The sequence below is a fragment of the Ochotona princeps genome, chromosome 9 (assembly GCF_030435755.1).
Source record: "Ochotona princeps isolate mOchPri1 chromosome 9, mOchPri1.hap1, whole genome shotgun sequence".
In the NCBI taxonomy this organism is placed as follows: domain Eukaryota; kingdom Metazoa; phylum Chordata; class Mammalia; order Lagomorpha; family Ochotonidae; genus Ochotona; species Ochotona princeps.
In genome coordinates this window covers 13,809,610-13,831,732 of record NC_080840.1, presented here as the reverse complement: position 1 = coordinate 13,831,732, position 22,123 = coordinate 13,809,610, and the positions used below count along the sequence as shown (strand labels likewise).

Here is a 22,123-nt window from a genome sequence, read left to right as displayed (position 1 = left end):
TAGATATAATCATTACACAAGCATAACTTTTTTTCCTGCCCCACTTCTCCTACAACAGTCACACATTATAATAAATACTCTCAAACTGAAAACATAAAATTAGTATAACTTTTAAACTATTCAATCTATGTGTTTATATTGTACTTAAAGCTCTCCTTTAGCTTAAAAAAAACACTGCTACCTTTTTAACACTTTAGGTGAAATAACAATAAGCATTTCTGTGTAGAGTTCTTCACCAATGATTTAAAAATCAAATATTCATATTGTGTATCCTTCTAGGATAGTCATGCTGTCTACCCTTGATAAAACTACACATACTTCTAAGCCAATTTCACCATATGTATAGTTACACATCAACTTTTCTGAAAACTCACATTATAGAGATACTATAAACAATTCTTATAGTCTATATTACTATGATGACTATCAACTTTAGACAGTTTCCTATTAAGCTTCACTTTATCATAAAAACATTTTTTGAGTATCTATCTACCATATGACAAACTGTGTGGGCAGATAGGAACCAATTAGATGCTGTTTCATTCCTCAGGACCTCCCAATGAGGAAAACAAAATCAATTATTTTATTTATTACAGATCATGAATAAAATATCTTCACCAACATATTGCCCACTTAGCTATGAGATTCTATAGATTTTATGATAAATTTCTATATTTAACATAAATACATTAGAAATAAACATTTCAAGTTAATCCCACTGTTTCACGAAGGGCTTAATGTCATTGATTCTAGTGTTTGCAGTAGTTTGTCTACACATTATTTCAACAGTAAATTCTGTGATTTTCATTAGGTCAAAATTTTAAAAATATCACTCCTCCAAAGTTTTAACAAGAGTTTTCTTCAGCCTACATGCTGATGGTTAATCCTAGATTGTTACTTTGACATCAATATTTGTATTCATTTCTATACTCCTAGAGGGACTATATTATGTTTCAGACTCCTGATTTCCCCGTATACTGAAATGGCTATCACTAACAGGCTCCACTTGTACTTTCAACCCACCAAAATGCCTGCTACCATCACTCATGGCAACCAAGACTTTTCTCCCCTGTTACTGATAACACTATCTCAGGTAGTTAAAATATTAGTAAGACAGGCAGCGAGGAAAGAAATTATATCCTTTTTTGACTCTCCAATCCAGGACCTGATATATACTTTTCCACTGTAAAAAAAAAAATACCTATATATTACTATTAGGTCTTACTATTTTCTTGGTCTTACATAAATCTGTGAGTTTGAATCCATTTGTAATATTCGCCTATGAGAAACTATTTTCCAGGTTTCAAATAACCAAATTGCAAGCAAGGTTTTAAAATAAAACCTATTCCCATTACAATCTGAATGTGGTTGTGTATATTCCATTATAAGCACATTTTTAGAGTTGGCTTATGTCAGAAATAAATACCTGATCTCTAACCTCAAAAGCTTCAGGTTGCATGTAATTAAAACTATACTGTTCAAGTAAAATATCTGATCCTTACTACAACAGGGAGAATTAACAACTAAGCAATAGAATCACTGCTTCCACTCACAGTTGGGGACTTGATCAAAGTACACAAACACATATCCACTGAAAATTAGTAACTGAAGTGTTTTATCATAATTAATATGTATATATAAACAAAACTATCAATGATGTGAGAACAGACCAAGAAAATAAACTCTTCTGATCCCAAATTCAATACTCAAATTTGGAGACATATTGCTCAAATGTTACCTTACTGGTACCGGTTGCCTAGTCTCATTTCAATTGCACAACAGGGACACAAAAAATCAAACAGACCAAAAATAAACGGTCTAGTTTCTTATTTCTTTACTTGATAAGGAGGAAAGCAGAAAGGTGAGAGACAGAGAGAGAAATGCCTGTCTCCATCAGCTGGCTTGTTTCACAAACACAACAAAGGCTGAAGCCAAAACCAGGAGCCAGAAGTCCAGTCCAGGCTCTCAGGTGGGTGGCAGCAACTATCACCACTGCCGCCTAGAGCCTGCTTGGTGGGGACAGCAGTTAGGAACCGGAGATGGAAATCAAATCCAGCTGCTCCAAATGAGTGCAAGGCTCAATGCCCATTCCTAACATTTTATTTTCTTAAAGGCATTTTCACCTTTAATAAAGTTAAAATTACAAGCAAACAGACCCTCATTTTGCTTCTACACATTCTTCCTAAACAGTTCAGGTGAAAACCAAACGCTTTCCTAGAAGTGATCATTCTAGTAGTCCTACTAAAAAATAATTATTGAGAGGTAAAGACACAGAAAAGCAATAATCCAAATGTTTTCCTTTAACAAAAGTAATTAATTAATTAATGTTAAATAAATTAATTGATACCATTAGCAGCCAAAAGCAATAAAAGAATCTCAGCACTGATAAAGAATGCTTAAGATGATGAACTTTAATATGTTAAATATGAATAATTAAAGCCAAGTACAAAGCATTAGATTGAAGTCCAAAATGTTTCATTTAGGAATACCTTCTCTAAACTTAAATTTCACATTAGACACTTGAAGTGATAGATGATGAACTTAATTCCATCTTATCTATATTTTTCTATATTTATTCTTAATATTTTTCACATATAATTTCTATTCTAACAAATTTGCTTTAACACCTGTAGTTTACAATAAATTCAGTTTAGCTTAAAGACATTAATCTCACAGTTTGCACTTCTTCTTTACCTCCTACTGATCACTGTCATTTGGTTTTCCTATCTCATCAGTCTGAAGACACTGCTCAGAAATGACCACCAATGAGCAACTACAATCATTACCTCCTCCAGAAGTCACCTTCCACCCCCAGACATCAAAATGTTGAGGTAAGGAAATCTCTTCTGCAAAATGTTGTAGTGACAGATACGCACACATCCTCCTCCCATTCACTCTAATAAACTCTAGCTGACTACTTTTCTTATTATTTTAAAAGTCAGAGTTATAGATGGGGGGAAAGAGGAAGAAGGAGAGAGAGAGAGAAGCTTCCATATCCAGATGGCGGCAACAGCTAGCTCTGAAACAGACCAAAGCCAGAAGCCAGGAGCCACCAGCTTCATCCAGATCTCCCAATGGGTGACAGGGTCCCCAGTACATGAGCCATCTACTGCTGCTTTTGCTAGGCCATTAGCAGGGAGCCAGATCAAAAGAGCAGCCAAGACATAAACAACGTTCACATGGAATGTTGGCATTGAAGGCAATGCCATGCTACAATGTTGGCCTCTCTGTTAATTGACAATACCTAACAAAATGTAAATGCTATGTAAACGGTAAGTTCATATAGCTTTGTATTGAATGGTTTAGGAAATACCGACCAAAAAATGTATCCATTTAGTAGAGATGCAATTTTTTAAAATATATATTATCAAGCCATGTTGACAGAATCTATGGAATCTATGAATACAGAGAAATGACTATAAATACAAAATTAAGAAAAAAAAGCAAAAACACTTCTCAGACACCTTGATTTCTTTAGAGAAACAGATCAGTAGTCAATAACCCTCAAAACTTCTTTGCAAGTTTTCATAAGACCATGAGCTCTTAGTTTTTCTACAGCACCCTTTTAAAAGACACATTTTTGCAGTATGCAACAAACACTGCTGAAATGTTAATTAAACTGTATATATTAACTTGAGTTGTTTAAAGCCAAGCACACTTAAAAAAATAAGCCATCAATAAATAAATTGCTGTTTTTCTGAAACTGACAAGATCCAGACAATTTTTCCTAAAAATCCACTCAATAAGTTGGTGTTACAGCACAATGGGTTAAGTTGCAGCTAGTGACACCACCATTGTAAATGAGCACCAGTTCAAGTCCCACTGCTCCACTTCTGAGCCAGTTCCCTGCTGATGTGCCTGGGAAAGCAGTAGAAGTGACGCAATTTCTTGGATCCCAGCACCCATCTTGGAAACCTAAAAAAAGCTCCTGGTTACTAGCTTCAGGCTGGCTCTTACAGCTTTTGGGGGAATAAATCAGTAGATGGAAGGAGGGTCTCTCACTCTTTGCAATTCTTTCAAATAAATAAGTCTCGGGGTAAAAAAAAAAAAAACTCTACTAAAGTGTGGGCTCAGCACAGTAGCCTAGGGACTAAAGCACTCGCCTTGCACACACTAGGGTCCCATATGGGGGCTGGTTGTAATCCTGGCAGCTCCGCTTCCCATCCAGCTCCCTGCGTGTGTCCTGGGAAAGCAGTCGAGGATGGCCCAAAGCCTTGGGACCCTGCACCCAAGTGGGAGACATGTTAAGAGGCTCCTGGCTTCGGATTGGCTTAGCTCCAGCCATTGCGGTCACTTGGGGAGTGAATCAGTGGACAAAAGATCTTCCTCTCTGTATATCTGACTTTCCAATAAAAATAAATAAAACTTAAAAAAAAAAAGTCAATTTTCATCTGAAATTTCCCAAGGTTCTGACTGTAATGGCTTGCTCTGATTACCCAAAGTTACCATTATAAACCATGTCAGTTACTTACCAAATGTGTACTAACACGTGTCTGCCACATGTCAACTTGCTTTGGTGTGAGATCAGGAATTGACAGGCCTAACCTGGAAGCCAAAGCTTCAACGTAGCCTGCAAGCCTTTAAAGGGCAAGAGGACAAAAAAGAAGTTTTAAAGGAATGTACCAGTATTAGTAAAATATAGACAGTAAAAAACTAATCACTACAAAAACAAAAGATGATTTTATACCTGTGCTTGGTCCTCTAGAAATGGTATGAACTTTTTACAACTGTTTTATCACACATATAGTTTAAAAGCAATTTCATGTTACATATTTAATTCACACAGAAACTGATTTAGAACAGTTCTTTTCCATCATTACTATAAAATATCAACTCAAGATATATGAAACTTTTCATAAATAATTACTACACTTATTCCAAATTCAAGCCAAAGCATGCAGCATATGATACAAATTAGTAACTGCTGTCTGAAAGTGAAAGCTTCCAAAATTCATCAGCTTAGCACAAAGCCAGCATAGACTGCTCAAGTCAGTCTGCAGTATTTTGCCAATCCTAAGCTGCTCTCACTTATTGGATACATTCTCACCTCATAAACTATAAGACATTTGCCAAAATTATGCATATCGCCAACCACAAGACATATTTCCATGTCAGATACACAAAACCTTTTTAAAATATGAACCTAAGAATCCATAAAATGTGTTATCGGCTACCTAAAGATAGCCAAAGATACTTTTAAAAAGGGCAAGAAATAATTCTTAAAAATATCAAAATACCCAACAAACTCTTCATTGCCAAAATGATGGCTTTATAAACATAATGTATATGAGAGAAATTAACATTTTGATTATTCTTTACACCCTTTGTTAGTGGAGGGCTAATCTTGCAATTATAAAGTAAACTGAAAATATATCATCATAAAATTTAAAAAAAAGAATGAGGAAGGAGAGTGGGAACAAGGGAGGAAGCGAAGATAGGTGGTAGCGTTATGCTGCTAAAAACACATGAAATACATGACTCATACAAAAAAAATAAAAGGTTTTAAAATTGATTGGATCACTTGACTATGTTAAATATAACAGAAAGCTATACGTAGCTATAACATTATCATTACTAACCTTCAAATTAGAAACTGGGAAATGGAATAGTTAGGTGTTTACATCAAAGTAGTTAATTCATAAATAATAGAAATATAAAAGTCTATCCAAGGCCATACAGCAAAGATTCTTTATTTTTAACAGGAGTTTTTGCTCCAAATACCAATGTAAAGTCTAATAAAAAGGATTATATCACTTACAAGTATGTCTTTACCTAACTACAGAGCTAAGAGGACCACTAAGTCCATATCTAAACCTCAAAACCTACTAAAATGAAGAAAGCAAGTCAAAGACAGAGCAAGGAAGAATATTTATCCTAATAATTACGTACGTTCACCAGTTCCCACCAAGCTCTGGAAGCAGCCTGGACCATTTGCCACTTGCAAGAAAAACTGTAAGAGCAGAAAGCTGCCTTTTGCTACGTGCACCTCTTAAGTTTGGTTTATCACTCCTACCACACAGAACAAGAAAGCGGGGGAAATGGCCAAACACAGATGTTCTAGGACACATACTTAGTAAGAACCTTCAAATTTGGGGCCCAGTGTGGTGGCCTAGTGGTTAAATCCTTGCTTTCCATACACCAGGATCCCATACGGGCATCCTGAAAACAGTGGAGGATGGTCCAAGGCCTTGGGACCCTGTACCTGCATGGGAGACCCCAGGGAGGCTCCTGGTTCCTATCAGCTCAGCTCCAGCCATTGCAGCCACCTGGGGAGTGAGCCAGTGGTTGTAAGATTTTTCTCTCTGTATCTCCTTCTCTCTGTAAATCTGACTTTCCAATAAAAATAAATAAACCTTTTTTTAAAATCTTCATATTTGGGCCATATTCTTTATCTCTGGGATTTATGGAGGGGTGAGGGAGGAATAATGATCAGAGTTCTTACTTTTAACATTTCACAAAACAGATATAAATACTTCAGTAAATGAAAACTCCATGACTTACACCATAGAAGTTTTAAAACAAGTTTTTGCTGTTGTAAATTAGAATCACTTGTGAAAATCATTAAATATAAATGCCAAGGCCTTGTTTCCACAGATACTAACTTTGTATGACTGGGGCACTACTTAGGCATCTGTTTTTGGTGCACAGCAAATATTTAGTGCCAATGGTTTAGAAACAGCAAATTAAAATGCAGTTCCAAGGGTGGGAGTTTGGCTTAGTGATTAACATGCCATCTGAAATGCCAACATCACATAATTAAGGCTCTGTTTTCGGTTCCTGTACACTCTGAGGGGCAGCAGGTGATGGCTGAGTCCTTGGACTCACACCACCCACCTAGGAGATCGGACTGAGTTGTCAGTTCTCAGCTTTATCCTGACCCAGGTCCAGTCATCAAGACATCTTGACAGTGGACCAGAGATAGGAGCTCTCTATGTCTCTGTCATCTCTCACCCCCTCCCTTCCTGTCTCTCAAAAAAAAAAAAAAGAAGAAGAAAAAAAATGAGTTCAAAAACATAAAACAATTAAGCATCTTCTTTTTATATTTCTCACAGGAACAAGGAAAAAATAAAGTAACATAAGTTTACAAAAACACAAATTATAAAATAAATGGACCTACCCAAGTCCAGCTAAATCTGACACAAGATTTCCCAAAGCAGCAGCTAAAATGTGAAAAACAGACAAATGACTTGTTACATAACAGAAAAATCACTTTTAATAGACCACTATATAATTAATACAACAAAAATTCAGAAGAATCACATTTCCCAAACACAACAACATCCAAAGTAATTCACTAGATAGTTCTCAAGCTCAAGATTTTGAAATAGAATAGAGTTCTGCAATTATAATACTCTGCCTGTACTAATACTAGATTTTTCTATTATAATCACAAATCTTAAGTTTCTGAAAACATGTAAACAATATCTTCTAGTTGTATAATCATATAGTATTTTTTAGGGGAATTTGGCTATTTGGAATTAAACCATAAAGCCATACAAACAGCACTGAAATTCAAGTCAAAGAGAAAATGCATTTCTTTCTTTAAATCATTTGCCACACACTTTCTGCACAGTAAATGCAACAATTTCCAAATTTCACCATCAAGGAGAATGAAAGCTGATAGGGAGAAAAAGACACAGCTTTTCAAACTTGTATTTCATGTTCTAATCTTTCTATCAAACTGAAAAATCATTTAATAGAGACAAAGGGTTTAAAAAATTGGGAGAAATACTAAATTATCAGAAAAAAATTTGTCCTAATGCAATCAATGTATCACACTATATTCACTCATTAACTTGTAAAGAGTACCAAAAGAAAAAATTTAAGTGCTACATAAACAAAAATAAGAATCAGAGGACTAAGAGTAAATTCATTCAAATAAACTATTTCTAAACCTACCTACTGAAATGTCTTCTAAATACAGAGGCAAGGGAGTATTTACCTGCCATAGTTGAAATTCCCAAAATAATTCCAATGGACAATTCTATATGAGTTCCCTGAAAAAACAGAAACCTAATGTTAAAATTTAAAGCTGAAAGTGACTATAAAATAAAAGCACCAACAAAAAGATAATAAAGTCAACATGCTAGTACAGTAAAATTATATACATAAAATGTGCAGAAAGTTATTTAATGCAAATAATTAATCATTTTTATTAAAACCATAACATGTGTAGAAAGTTATTTAATGCAATAATTTACTTAATCTTTTTCATTAAAACCATGCCTTTGTAAAAATAAAATAGTGGGATAAACACAGTGGCATAGCAAACTAATCTTCCATCTGTAGCTCCAGCATCACATATGGGCACTGATTTGAGTCCCCACTGCTCCACAATCAATCCAGCTCCCTTCTTACAGCCTGGAAGACAGCCTAGAATGGTTCAGGTCCTTGGGCCCCTGCACCCATGTGGGAGACCTGGAGGAAGCTCCTGGCCCCAGGTTTTAGATCATCTGCAGCCCTTGCAGCCACCTGGAGAGCGAATCACTAGATGGCAGACCTCTCGCTATTTATTCTATCTCTCTGCAAAAACTTGCCTTTCAACTAAACATAAATAAATCTTTTTAAAAATAAAATAAAAATAGAAACACATATGAAACAATTCCTCAATTAGAATCTAGAATAGGTGCTACTGATAATGTAAATCCTTCAAGTTTACTTTTTAAGATCTCCTTTGCTATTACTGATCATTTCATATTCTTATTTTTAACTTATTATTTATATATTTCAAAAGGAGCAAGTGAGAGAAAGAAAAAGAGAAAGAAAGAGACTCTCTTATCTGCTAGCTCATTTCCCAAATGCAGTCAGGGCTGGGGCCAGGTTGAAACCAGGAGCCAGGAACTCAAACAATGTCTCTATCCCATTTGGGAGCAGTGGCTCAATCACTTGAGTCACCCTGCCACATGTGCATTAGCAGGAAGCTGGAACTGGGAACGGAGGACACACTCGAACCAGGCACTCCAAAGTGGGATGCAGTTCTAACAACTGGCAGCTTAATCGTCAGGTCAAGCTAAAACCATTCTTAAGTGAAAAAAAATTTTAGGTATTCTCCAAGCAAAGTTAATATCTATATGCTGTACATTACTTTTTCTCATCCCTATTTTAAAACTAAAGTATGGCCTTTTGCATATGCAATTTCCCAATACCAAAAAGAAATCTTGTATCTCTCACATGCATTTTCTTCAAAATAAGGAATCCTATATTTTTTATTCCTTTTCTTTTTGAGGCAAGTCTTTTACGCAAAAGCAGCTACAGTATAGTTGTAAATATAACTATTAGCTAAAGCATTATTATGCTACAAATTACATTATGATAGTTTTTTTTTAATTAGCATCAGTGAGGCTGGCAACAAACTGCACCATAACTTAAAGTCTCCAGCTACAAAGTATTTTGCTATTTTAAAGCAACTTTAAACAAACAAAAAAAACCCACTTGAGAATTCCTACATTAGTATCTAGAAAAAAAAATCGATACTATTTTTTCCTCATGGACAATGGATCTTTGATGCAATTACTGATAACACTGAAAAAAACTGACTTGCACATATAGTTAAAAAAAAAAGTAGTTCAAAAAGTTCTTAGGAAATTGAACTAAAAGATGTTTATTTGGGGGCAAAAAAATTAACACATGCAGGTTTTATTAATACAAATTTTCCATGAGCTTCTTCCATGAAAAGACCTCTCATAGGTACAGAAAGTTGGTAACTATCTTCTTTAATGGACCATGATCACTCCCACTTAAATCTGATAGGACAACAGAGAAGAAGAAAGAGCCAATTGTAATCTTAGAAGACTTTTAATCTTAGATCTGATTTCAGAATATAGGACCAATATTGGTATTCATCAACAAAACATATGTAATGACAAGAAAAATAAGCTAGCCAACCTTGACATTAAGCAATCCTTTTATGGGAGCACTCTAAAATGACCACAGCTAAGAACTTTCTTAAATTACCACAATGGAACAAAGACAGAGGCCATGTTTTCAGTATTCTGAATTGAAACGTAAGACACTCTTGGGTTGAACAGTTTAGATAAAGTCTAGACTATGCATGAAAATACCCTTTTAAAACACTATTGCAAAGGAAAAATTCAATGAGAAACTAATCAAAAAACCTATTCTCGTGATGACACCCAGTGGTAGAAGGAACATCAGAAATTTTTACACTTGAGGAAAACATTAAAGAGCATAAATACTGCAAATTCTAAATGTTTTGCACTGGTATCCATATGACTGAGTCCCAAAACTGCCACTTCAGATCCAACTCCCTATTAATGCACTTGGGAAAGCAGTAATGACGGCCCAGGTCCTTGGGCCCCTGCATCCACGTGGGAGACTCACAAGAGGCTCCTGGCTTCTGGTTTCATAACGACCTAGCTTCGGCCACTGCAGTCATTTGGGGAAGGATCCAGCAGATGGAAAACTTTTCTGTCCCTCCCTCTCTCTGTAACTCTACCTTTCAAGTAAATGAATGAGTCTTAAAGAAAAAAGAGTAAATAAATGCTTTACCAAAAGTCATGATTAACATAGGTAGGTTCTTAAAATTGAGCTGCTAACATGAAATAAATACCTTTTCATTATATCATTATAACTTGTAGCTGTAATTAGGAAAATACAGACCACATTATTTTCTTTAATAACTCCTAATAAAAACAACAAGAGGAAGAACTTACTGCAACAATCATAATTGCATTATCCAAAAAGCCAAACCCTATGAAAGGTATCGCATTGTGGATGAATACTGCAAAACATCAAAAACAGAGAGATACATTTAAAGATTTCTATAACCTTACAATGACAAATGCACAACATATGATTAAAGTCTCCCAAATATTTGATGATCCTCACATTCCACTGTACAACAAATCCCACTATCCACTGAAACCTTCCTAATTCTAAGTTTATAAGGTAGACACTATACTGAGAAAACAAAAAATACGTAATTTAATATCTAAAAATAATTGTTAGGCTTTTACATTTTCTTACTAGCAATTCACAGGGAAGTCTTTAAAAGCTCACGGAAATACATACCATAAAAATTATGTATGGATTTCAAAATATTTTTGTGCCAAAATATTCTATTTTAATTCCATATTTCATGAATTTCTGAAGTATCCTCATATGTACAGTTACAGCAGGATAAATCAATAAAATGTAATATTACACTTTACATTATTACTACTTACATCATCTGTTCATCTGTCTAAAAATAGATATCATAAAATTGATCTCTATACTAGAAATAAAGACAAATGCCTTGAATCAAATTTCAGCGATGATGTTTGATCGCTAGCACATATTTTCATTTTTAAGGATATATGTTTTAGGGTCTGGCACAGTAGCCTAGCGGCTAGAGTCCTCGCCTTGCACATGCCAGGATCCCATATGGGTGCCAGTTCTAATCCCGGCAGCCCTGCTTCCCATCCAGCTCCCTGCTTGTGGCCTGGGAAAGCAGTCTAGGACAGCCCAAAGCCTTGGAACCCTGCATCCACGTGGAAGACCCGGAAGAGGCTCCTGGCTCCTGCTTTTGGATTGGCTCAGCTCCAGCTGTTGCAACCACTTGGGAAAGTGAATCAGTGGATGGAAGATCTTTCTCTCTGTCTCTCCTCTCTGTATATCTGACTTTCCAATAAAAGTAAATAAATCTTTTAAAAATATATATGTTTTTAAAAAGTTATTACATCCCATTCATTTCAGAATCTATGTATGATCTTCTGTGCTTCTCATAAGTACCCCTAAATGCAAACCATAAATAAAATATGGTTTTAATCAACATGTAACTTGTCCTTTCCTAACAAAGGCACAACTTAATTTATTCTTCTGGTATATAATCTGAATAACCAGAGACACTAGGAAGAATCAACACCTAAATATCTTTATACATGTTTACATTCATATTCAATTTTCTTCATATTTGAAATTTCAGCATATTGTACCATGCCAAAGGCAACAGTAGATGTTCAGTCAATATTAGCTAATTAAACTGAGGACGGCTACCTAGTAAGGAACAGAATTCCACATTAAGATCATTGAAGGTAGTTCATGAAACAGATTAAAACCTGAGAAAAGGTAAAATAAAAAAAAGGCTTCATTCTGATTACAAAGATTGCCAAGATACAGTCAACCCCAGGTCAATCGAAAACTGTTTTTCAGTTAGCATCAAACTCCGAGTTTCCTTCTACATCCAATTAGCTGTGTGTTCAGTGCTTCTTTCTTTAAAATACAACCAAGAAGTACTGGTATACTGAGATCTGCACCAATCAAGAAAGGATAATAAGCAACAAATTAAGGAAAAAAATATTTCTACCACCAACCACTATAATTAATAAGATCAAGAGGAAACACAATATACAATATGTGAATACATGCTATCATGAACAACAGTATAATTCTGAAATACGAAATAAGATAGCATAAAATAAATTACTTTAGATTTCTGTTATTGAATAATATCTAAGATCAACCAAGATCAAACCTTTATGTAATTACCTGGTAAAGAGACACATTTATATTTATTTGCTTGGAGGCAGAAGGTGTTCGGGTGATTTTATTTAACATATAAAGCAATTGCTTTTTCTTTTTACCCTATAGCTCTGGTTAAAATCCCAGTATAACTTACACTTTTTCTATGACATATAAACAAACAAATTAATTAATTAATAATATCTAAGATCAAGAGCAACATTTTAATTACAAAGACTACTTTAAAAGCTATTAAAGATAAAATATCAAATAACACATTAATAAAAAGGAATTTTTTCAAGGAGTTTAGTCTTGTTCTTTGATTTTCTACTTCAGGTTCTTAACTACTGAACATTCAAAAATTTTTATAATAAGCAGCTTCCAAAACATATAGGCAGGTACATGTATGCACACACACACATACATATATATATATGATCTATATGATATAATTTCCAAGATGCAATGAATATTTGGAAGGCCAAGAAAGTACACTGTAAAAAAAGAAAGAGTATATTATGTTAAAATTTCTAAAATTCACTAAATAAAATACTTGCAGTGATGAGAAATCTACATAAGTATATATAACTAAACTGCCTCATCTCTAAAAACTGATCAGTAACAAATTCCTTAAAATTAGGTATCCACCGAATTAAAATTTAAGCACTGTTGCGCCAGCAAAACTTCACCATAAAACCAAGGCATCACACCACTCTGAACTAGAAGACACAGTATGTCTCTATGCTTCCATTGAAATAAATGTCTTACATATCCAAATGTGTTCTAATCCAATGAAAAATTACTTTTTCAGAAAGTTAATATATACAGGGTACTCCACTGGGAGTGTGAGCATATAGAAAATTAAGACGTATTTCTCGACCTTCAAGAAGTACAAGTATGGTAATACTGACAAAAAGAAAAGTTAATGTCAGTGTGACTTACCAAAACTGATAATTACATTATATGGTGCTATGGATACAGACTGTATGAATCTACACTGATGGGAATCAAGAAAGAGGATCTGCAAAGTCTTCAATGTTAAATTGCATTTGAGGAAAGTCAGGAATTTCTAACACAGATTACATTGTATCTGTGAGAGAAATAAAAGTTTGCTCTTAATACATTTTTTTCTGCAGCATGTAAAAATATACTAATTTATGATCTTCAACATCCTTTGGGAAACACTATTCCATAGCTCAGCAGTTGTTAGGAAATGACATTCAACATTTAGCTTACATTTACTACCTACTTAAATTTACTCAATCACTGAATAATTTTCTTCTGTCATCTTCCTAAGCCCCCAAACTGTACTTTCCCCACCAGAGAAAAGTTCTACTTAGCCTCGAACCTAGCACTTTAGTGCTATCAATGAAGGATGCAGTTATTTCAAGCCCAAAAGAAATATACATAAGTTTAATAATTATAGAACCATTACCATATCTCAGTTGTCCTGGGGTAGGTGGTTGAGCTTCCAATTTTTCTAAAAAGGAATTTAAAAAGGCAAATGGGGGAAAGATTAGTTACTACAGCATATTTTATAACAACACAGAAAATAGCATATTCATAAAGTGGAAGAGTAACAGAATTTATTTAGTAAATTAGGTCAACTAACCAAAGTTATCCATTCCAAAATATTCATACGGATTAAATTACAAGGCTATCAAACAAAACAGCTTTAGTTACAAGCCTACAATGGATCATGTAATCCTGGGTAACCATGCAATTTTTGTTTTGTTTTGTTTTGTTTCTCAAGTCCTTGTATATATATAATGAGCTTACTTGCATTTGTTTCAGTAGAAAAACACTTCAGCAATATAGCTACTCTCCTAAACATTTTTATTTTATTTGAAAATCAGAGTTTAAAAAAATTACAGAAAGAGAAAGACAGAAAGTGGGGGACCTCCCATCAGTTGGTACACCCCACAACAGCTGCAGCTGCCAGGGCTGAGTCAGGTGGAAGCGTGGAGGCAGCAGCTTCAGCCAGCACTCTGACATACAAGATGGGCGCCAGAGCACTTGGGTCATCTTCCACTGCTTTTCCCACGCCGCAAGCAGGGAACTGGATCAGAAATGGAGAAGCCTGGGCACGAACAGGACTGAGGTGGCAAAGCTGCGAAAGCCACCACCTGTGATACCAGCACCCCAAGTGGACACTGGTTTAGGTTTCATCTTCTCGAGTTCATCTCCAGCTCACTGCTAGTGGCTTGGGAAAAGCAGCAGAAGATGCCCATGGTTCTGGACCCCTACCAGCCACAGGAGAGATCCCTGTGAAATCCCCATGGACACTGCAGCCATCTGGAAAGTGAACCAGCATGTAGATCTCGCCTCTCTAACTCTGACTTTCAAATAAATAAAGAAATATTTTTAAAACAATGTTAATCCTAGATAATTAAACAAATATACATACAATTATTGATACTGAGGAAAAAGGATATTCAAATACACATAGATATCCTTAAAATTAGGAAAATATTTTTAACCTATTACAACAATTATTTCTCTGGTGTGTGTTCTGTTCCCTCATTAATCCCATTTGATAACATACTGAATATTTGATTTTTGAAACCTATACTGCATAATACAATATTCTACACAATAAAATAAGCAAAAACATTAGAGTGTTATTCAAAAATCACAATAACAATATACTATTCATAATACACGTCATGCACATACAAAATGTTTCTAAGTATAAACCAAAGTGTTTTTAAAAACTAATAAATATTATACGAAGTAATATACTAGTCTCAATAACAATTGTACATTTGTAAAAGTACTAAACATTGGATTCGAAGTTAGAAAATTTTATCTCTATGCTCAAATGCATAGATAGATCACTCCATTCTAAACATTTAGTATAACTCAAATGTCCAAAGAAACATCTTTAAAAAGGACATACATTCTTTGGAACATTCAGTTATAACTTTTGAAAAAATAAGAACAAAATTTAGTTTAGAAAGAAAAAGGTAAGTAAATCCCCAGTTACAATCTATACAAAAACATAATGTGGTCCATATTTATTTTACTAATAAAGCACATAGTGACATAATGGTTTTACAATAAAAAACCCACTAAAAACAGTTCAACCAATTATATTAGGCAGAAAGTTCTAAGAAGTTTTGTTTTCCATTATGAGAAGAGCTAAGTAATAAGACATACTAACTTTGTAGGATTTCACATTTTACTAAGATACATTCTCCAGGGGTCAGCACTATGGTGTAGCGGGTTAAGCCTCTGTCTATGATGCCCGCATCCCACGTGGGTGCTGGCTCAAGTCTCAGCTGCTCTGTTTCCAATACAGCTCCTGCTAATGTGCCTGAGAAAGCAGTAAAAGATGGTTCAAGTCCTTGGGCTCTTGCACCCACATGGAAGACCCAGAAGCTCCGGCTGTTATAGCTACTTGGGGAGTGATCCAGTGGATGAAAGCTACCTCTTTTGTTCTCTCACTCTTTCTGCAAAGTCTGCCTTTCAAATAAATAAATCTTTAAAAAATAAATATCCTCCATTATTTCACTACCACGAATACCTCAAAATCTATTTTAAAAGCATGCAAATGATTTTCCTAATGTTTACCTAATAGGTAAGATACCACAGTAATCTAGAGTTTTCTGGAGAAGTGAACATGCAAATTAGTTACATACCAGAACTACTTAGCTGTGTTATTCTCACCATCACCAGAGTTCTGACACTATGAGAAGTTCTTGTTAGGTGACTGGAACATGCTGAGCCACCTAAAAATTCAACAAGCAGGACCTTCCCAATAGAACGAGAGTACTGACAGGCCTTGCTTTAATATCTTCAAATTTCCTACACATTAAGCATAATACTGAAAATATAGCATAGCTCCTAAGAAAGTTTAGAGGCAAATGAATAATGTGTAGTGGTAAAGAGCAGAAAAATCAAATACTATAATTAGTGTTAGTATTCTTTTCTTTCTATTATGCACAAGGTTTAAAAATTAAAAGTAATGAAAAATGTTAGGAGAAAGAAATTGAGATATAGCAGGGAAGAAAACTCCTGGCACAAAGATGGATGTGAAATCCAAACATGATTCTCTCTTGGTCACACAGAACCTAAGGAGTATAGAGGAACCAGAAAGGGAACATTTCTTACAAAGGGAATATTTTATGGGTAACTATCCAGAAAATGTGTAAAATCATACATTGATCATTTGAGGCTTCTAACTCTAGAAGCCTTTTTTTAATTACATTTTTATTACACTCATTGAATCTTTTTTTTATTACATTCACTGAATCAAAATATATGTGAGAAATTGGAACAACAAAAAAAGCTATACAATTACACAACAGAAACTGAAACTAAGTTCTAGCAATCTGGTGAGATTTTAAAATGTAACTGCTGCTAAGACAACTCTCCTGAAACAAAAGATTGATTTCTCCCATATAAATATTTCTACCCTGACTTTAATTTTTTTCTTTTGACATATGGTAAATTATCTATACTTACATTGCACATATATTCTAATGTTTTCTTAAGTAGACCTTGGGGTAAAATAAACCAGTACATTCAATTACTTATGCATGCCTATGTATTATAGAATACTTCAAGGAAGTGCTGGGGGGGAATTAAAGTAGAAGATGTTTATTTTGTTGCAAGGCATTTTTGAGACTCACGTACTGCAGTTCCACAGTACATATTTCCATGAACTTTTAAAAAAATCTTTCATACTTTTTTCCAATCTTTTTGGATAGTTTTAAATCATGAAATAACTGAAGATTATACAATCCTATACCACATTTGTTAATATTTTTAATCTTAAATTCTGGTTCTATGTCTGATAATGATTAAGTAATCACTTATCAGACCAGTTCTCTTAAAAAGAACTGGAAACAAAAACACAATAAGGGGATGTGGTTGTGGCACAGCAGGTAATGCTGCTGCCAGTATCATATACAGGCGCTGGTTTGTGTCCTGGCTGCTGTACTTCTGATCCAGCTTCATTCTAATGGACTTAGAAAAGCAGCAGAAAATGACCCAAGTGTTTGGACTTCTGCACCACCATAGAGATCTAAATGAAGCCCCTGGCTCCTGGCTTCAATCTAACCCAGACTAGGATGCTGCAACCATTTGGGAAATGAACCAGCAGATGGAAAATGTCCTTGCCCCTCCCTCTTCCTCTTCTCTTGGGATGGAGGAGTAGGCCTGGTGCAGAGGGTTAACAGGCTAATCCTCCATCTGTAGTGCCAGCATCCCATTTAGGGATTGGTTCTAGTCCCACTGCCCCACTTTCCAACCAGCTCCCTGCCTACAGCCTGAAAGAGCAACAGAGGATGGTTCAGCTCCTTGCGTCCCTGCAAGAACATGAGAAACCTGGAGGAGGGTCCTGGCTCCAGGCTCCTGGCTCTGGATCCTCTCAGCTCTGGCTATTGCCACCATTTGGGAAGTGAACTAGTGAAAGGAAGAGCTTTCTCTCCCTCTGTCTCATCTCTGTAAATCTACCTCTCACGTAAAAATGAATAATTCTAAAAAATAAATCTTCATAAAAAAGAATATCTGTTTAAAACATAACAAATATCTTGAAAAAGTCTGAAAAACATTTGATTAAGCTAAAATAATGCAGAAAAGAGTAGAGGAACAAAAACAGGGACAAACTAAAACCATATAATAAAATTGTAACTCTATAACCACTCATACCAACAATTCTAATGAAACCAAAAAGAAACAATGGAGGAAACTGGCAAAGTTAATTCTTTGAAAAAGATCAACAAAATCAATAAACTCCTAGTTACACTGATCATGAGAGAGAGTACTAATTACTAACATCAAGAATGAATATGAGGACACAAACTACAGATGCTCAAATAATAAGCAGGCTTTTAAATACTATGAATAATTTTATGCCAACCAATTCAATAGCTTACATAAAATGGACAAATTCCTTAAAAGATGCAACTGACCAAAACTGCTATAAGATTAAGCAAACAACAACCAAAAAAACCAGCTTTAACTAAATTGAATTTGTCAAATGCAATTATAAAAGTGGGCACACACACACACACACACACACACGAACCCTCCAAGACCAGATATTTTCACTGGTAGATTTTATCAAACTAGTTGAAGAAAACATCATTCTTATACAAGCTCATAAGCAAAAATAGATGAGAAAATACTTCCCAACTCATATTATCAGAATAGAATAATAGAATACTAAAAAAAACTCAATCAGCAAAGATAAAACTGCCAAACAATATCTTTCATGAAGCAGCACGAAAATCCTTAATTAACAATTTTTTTCTTTCCCAAAGTTTGTTTATTCAAAAAAAAAAAAATTGGCAAAAACAACTAGCATCCAATCGTCCTAACATTTTGCCCTTTCTTAGTTCTTCTTAAAGATGCTGCTCTTTATAGAACCTCATTTGGAAAAAATATAGGGTAGAAAAAACTGTTATTTCACCATATGATGAAGGGGTTACTACTTAACTAACCCCTACTAACAGACATTCAAATTACTTTTCATATTTATAATAGCATTTATATCCAAGTTTTTTGTTTTCCTCTGAAAGTTCCTAGAGTAGATTCCTATGCATGGAACTTTTGAAACAAAGATAGTTTTTTAAGAATTTTATTTGATTCTGCAAAATCTTTCAGTGAAAGTTTGCCAAATTACCCCATTTCGTTGTATTTTTTTTAGTGCTCCATCGTATGACAACTATTTTCCAGTTTTCATAATGTAGGAGAATCGTCACTGAAACAAGCTTTGAAAGAGATTTTCAGGTCCTAAACTGCCAACTGACAAGATTCCAAAATAAAACAGAGGCAGTATGGCAGTGAGGTTTGTCAGAGGATTTGATCTTCAGTCCAATAGTAGCAAGGTTCTAGATTTTTTTTTTTAAGGATCAGCTTTGCCTGATATATTTCTTCTTAAACAAGTTAGTCTATGAAGAGATACATACACCTTAAACTGAAAATCAGAAGAGTTAATAAAAGAAATTTAGGTAGAACAGCTATCTATATTTTAGTCTCCATTATAAAAGTACAAAGCTTGTTTATAGCATTTGGTGATGTTGGGACACCTTACTAGGTCAAACAACTTTCAGTGAATTCTATTACATTACTTAATAGAAGCTATAATTTGTATGGTTCATTGTGGAACAGTGCATGAAATTTAACTATACAAGGTATAAAATCAAACGATGAAAATTTAAAAACAAAAATAGAAGTCTTATTTCCTAGTATAGTTATCATCATGCTTTCACAATAATGATAATTCTAACTATGATAACTTCTTTAGTCTAAGGCTATGAATGTACCTCTATACACAATCACAGATCAAGCAGAGTTCTGAATCATTCATAATGAACTTAGTAAGAATAAAACTAAAGCAACTTCACCCTGAGATGACGTAAGAGGCAGCTGAATGTACACACTGTTCTTTTATTACGAAGAACTCAAAACTTTTCAATTACCTAGTTTCCGACTTTTTGATTACCCAATGTTTATTCCAGCTCAACTCATCATCCTCTCCAAGAAAGTGCAGGAAATACACTTAGCAGCACAAATCACATTTCAGACTAATACAAAATTAATGAAAAGTACAGAGAAAAAGCTGGTGGGTCTAATCAACAACTTGAGGACCAACGGTCTCAGTTACTCATATATCTGAACATTTTGAATAACTACTTACTCTTCAAACAGATATGGTAGATTGTACAATGCATAACACATTAAAGAATACAACTTAAATTACAACTCATGCTGCATGCAAAATAATTTAAGGAGTCCTACCTAATGCCTCAAAGCCTGACAGATACCAAAAGGAGTTAATGAAGACACAGCAATATTTTAAAAAGAAACAAATTACTGTGGTCAAATATTACACTCACAGAAACTGATACTCAAATGTGGAAAATGATCATTTTTAGAAATGATTTGAGGAGTGCACCAACGGATAAAAGATTATCACTGTCTCTCCTCGTTGTAACTCTTGAAATAAATACTTTTTTTTAAATCTTGACCTTAACATAAACTTACTGAAGGCTTTCAAACTATTTAATATGTATGTATTATGTGTTATGTATGTATATTTAAGGATTTATTTTTACATGAAAGTCAGAGTTACATAAACAGAAGGAGAGACAGATCTTCCATCTGTTGGTTTACTCCCCGAATGGCTGCAAAGGCCAGGAATGAGCTGGTCCAAAGCAGGAGGAGCCAGGAGCTTCCTTCGGGTCTCTCACGCGGGAGCAGGGTTCCATGGCCTTTGTGTCATCTTCTGCTGTTTTCTTTGATCATAGGCAGGCAGGTGGATAGAAAGTCGAGCAGCCTGCAGTAGAACCAGTGCTCATATAGAATGTTGGCACCATGGGCAAAGGATTAACACGCTACACGGCCTCATGGGCCCCAAGACTATGTTTCTAAAACACTGATTATTTTCCAAAATTCTGCTACTTAATATGGTTTTTCTGTGCAACATTCAAAAATTTTCCTGGATACAGTTCTCTTTTTTTTTCCCTCATTCATCCTCAAAAAAAATTCATAGCATCTGTTGCTTATTATCTTTCAGTTAAGTCAGCATGCAGTTACTACTGCGTCACATACACAAAGTGCAGGATTAGAGATTAGAAATAAACACTCTAGAGAAAGCCAAAACCTCAAATGAAAAAAAAAAAAGTAAGAAGCATTGTCTCAAACAAGCAAGAAGTTCTGCCCAACAGAAGCTTTGTCACTTATGATCAGCATCTAACAATCAACACCTTGGGATTATACTATACCAAAACTATCAGGGGTCTCTGCCGATGATATTTCCTCCGCATGTTTCACAATAACAATCTCAGGTTTGGGATATCTGCATGCTAAAAACATTTCAAAATCAAAATATATTCAAGCAACAAAGTAAAATAGGCATAAGTAAAAGTGTGTATGAAGTTTTGAAGTACCACCTGCCTGACACTAAGTTAGGCAGTCCTTGCCTTATACAGTAGTGTGGGCTGTAAAACTAAAAAGACAAGCTTAAACAGCACAAAGTCACCTTCATAACAAATGGGAGAAAATGAAAAAATGTTCAATGTCCTTTAAATTTTTTTTTTTTGAAACAAGAGAGATTTATTGTTAAATATCCAATCAATAGTGTTCACAGTAACCAATGATGCATTTAACTTCATTTCATGGCATTCAATTTCCAAAGGAATCCAATAAACAGTGAATCAACCTTACCTTTTTTTTAATACATTTTATTATTCTTATTATTATTTTATAGTACAGTTTCATATTCCCTTATCCCCTACCCAGTTCCCTCCCCCCCAGTTCCTCTATATCATTACTAACATATAGTTCTTCATACTCAGTCATATGTCCATCATTGCGGGCCTGGACAATGGCAGAGAGTCCAGAATCCTATTGTCAAGATATAGTAAACAGTTTCATTGTAAGTCCATCTTTGTCTGAAAGCAGAAATGCATACCACACTACATCTTCACATCTGAATGTTAGTCTCCATTTCACAGCTACTGTACATCCCCTTAAATGAAAAGTCATGTTTGAAAATCAACAATAGAAAGAAAAGAGGAAATTTACAATGCCATGAAGTTAAATGACATGTTACTAGATATGACAGTCTCCATTACACAACTACTGTACATCCCCTTAAATGAAAAGTCATGATACTAAATCAACAAATAGAAATTTACAATGCCTGAAG

General features: G+C 34.7%; 1 protein-coding gene across 2 annotated transcripts in view; it reads right to left on the bottom strand.

The window, feature by feature from the left end:
• Positions 1 to 22,123, bottom strand: part of TMEM65 (transmembrane protein 65) — a 38,722-nt gene that overhangs the window by 1,448 nt on the left and 15,151 nt on the right. Inside the window, exons 2-7 of one of the 2 annotated variants that reach the window (XM_058668502.1) lie at positions 21,198 to 21,278; positions 13,898 to 13,942; positions 10,674 to 10,741; positions 7,943 to 7,997; positions 7,118 to 7,160; positions 4,473 to 4,578 (exon numbers count right to left, since the gene is read on the bottom strand). In XM_058668502.1, the coding sequence (XP_058524485.1) occupies positions 4,473 to 4,578; positions 7,118 to 7,160; positions 7,943 to 7,997; positions 10,674 to 10,741; positions 13,898 to 13,942; positions 21,198 to 21,278 (398 nt within the window). The remainder of the gene's footprint in view (positions 1 to 4,472; positions 4,579 to 7,117; positions 7,161 to 7,942; positions 7,998 to 10,673; positions 10,742 to 13,897; positions 13,943 to 21,197; positions 21,279 to 22,123) is intronic. The other variant, XM_004580715.3, reaches the window with a different exon arrangement.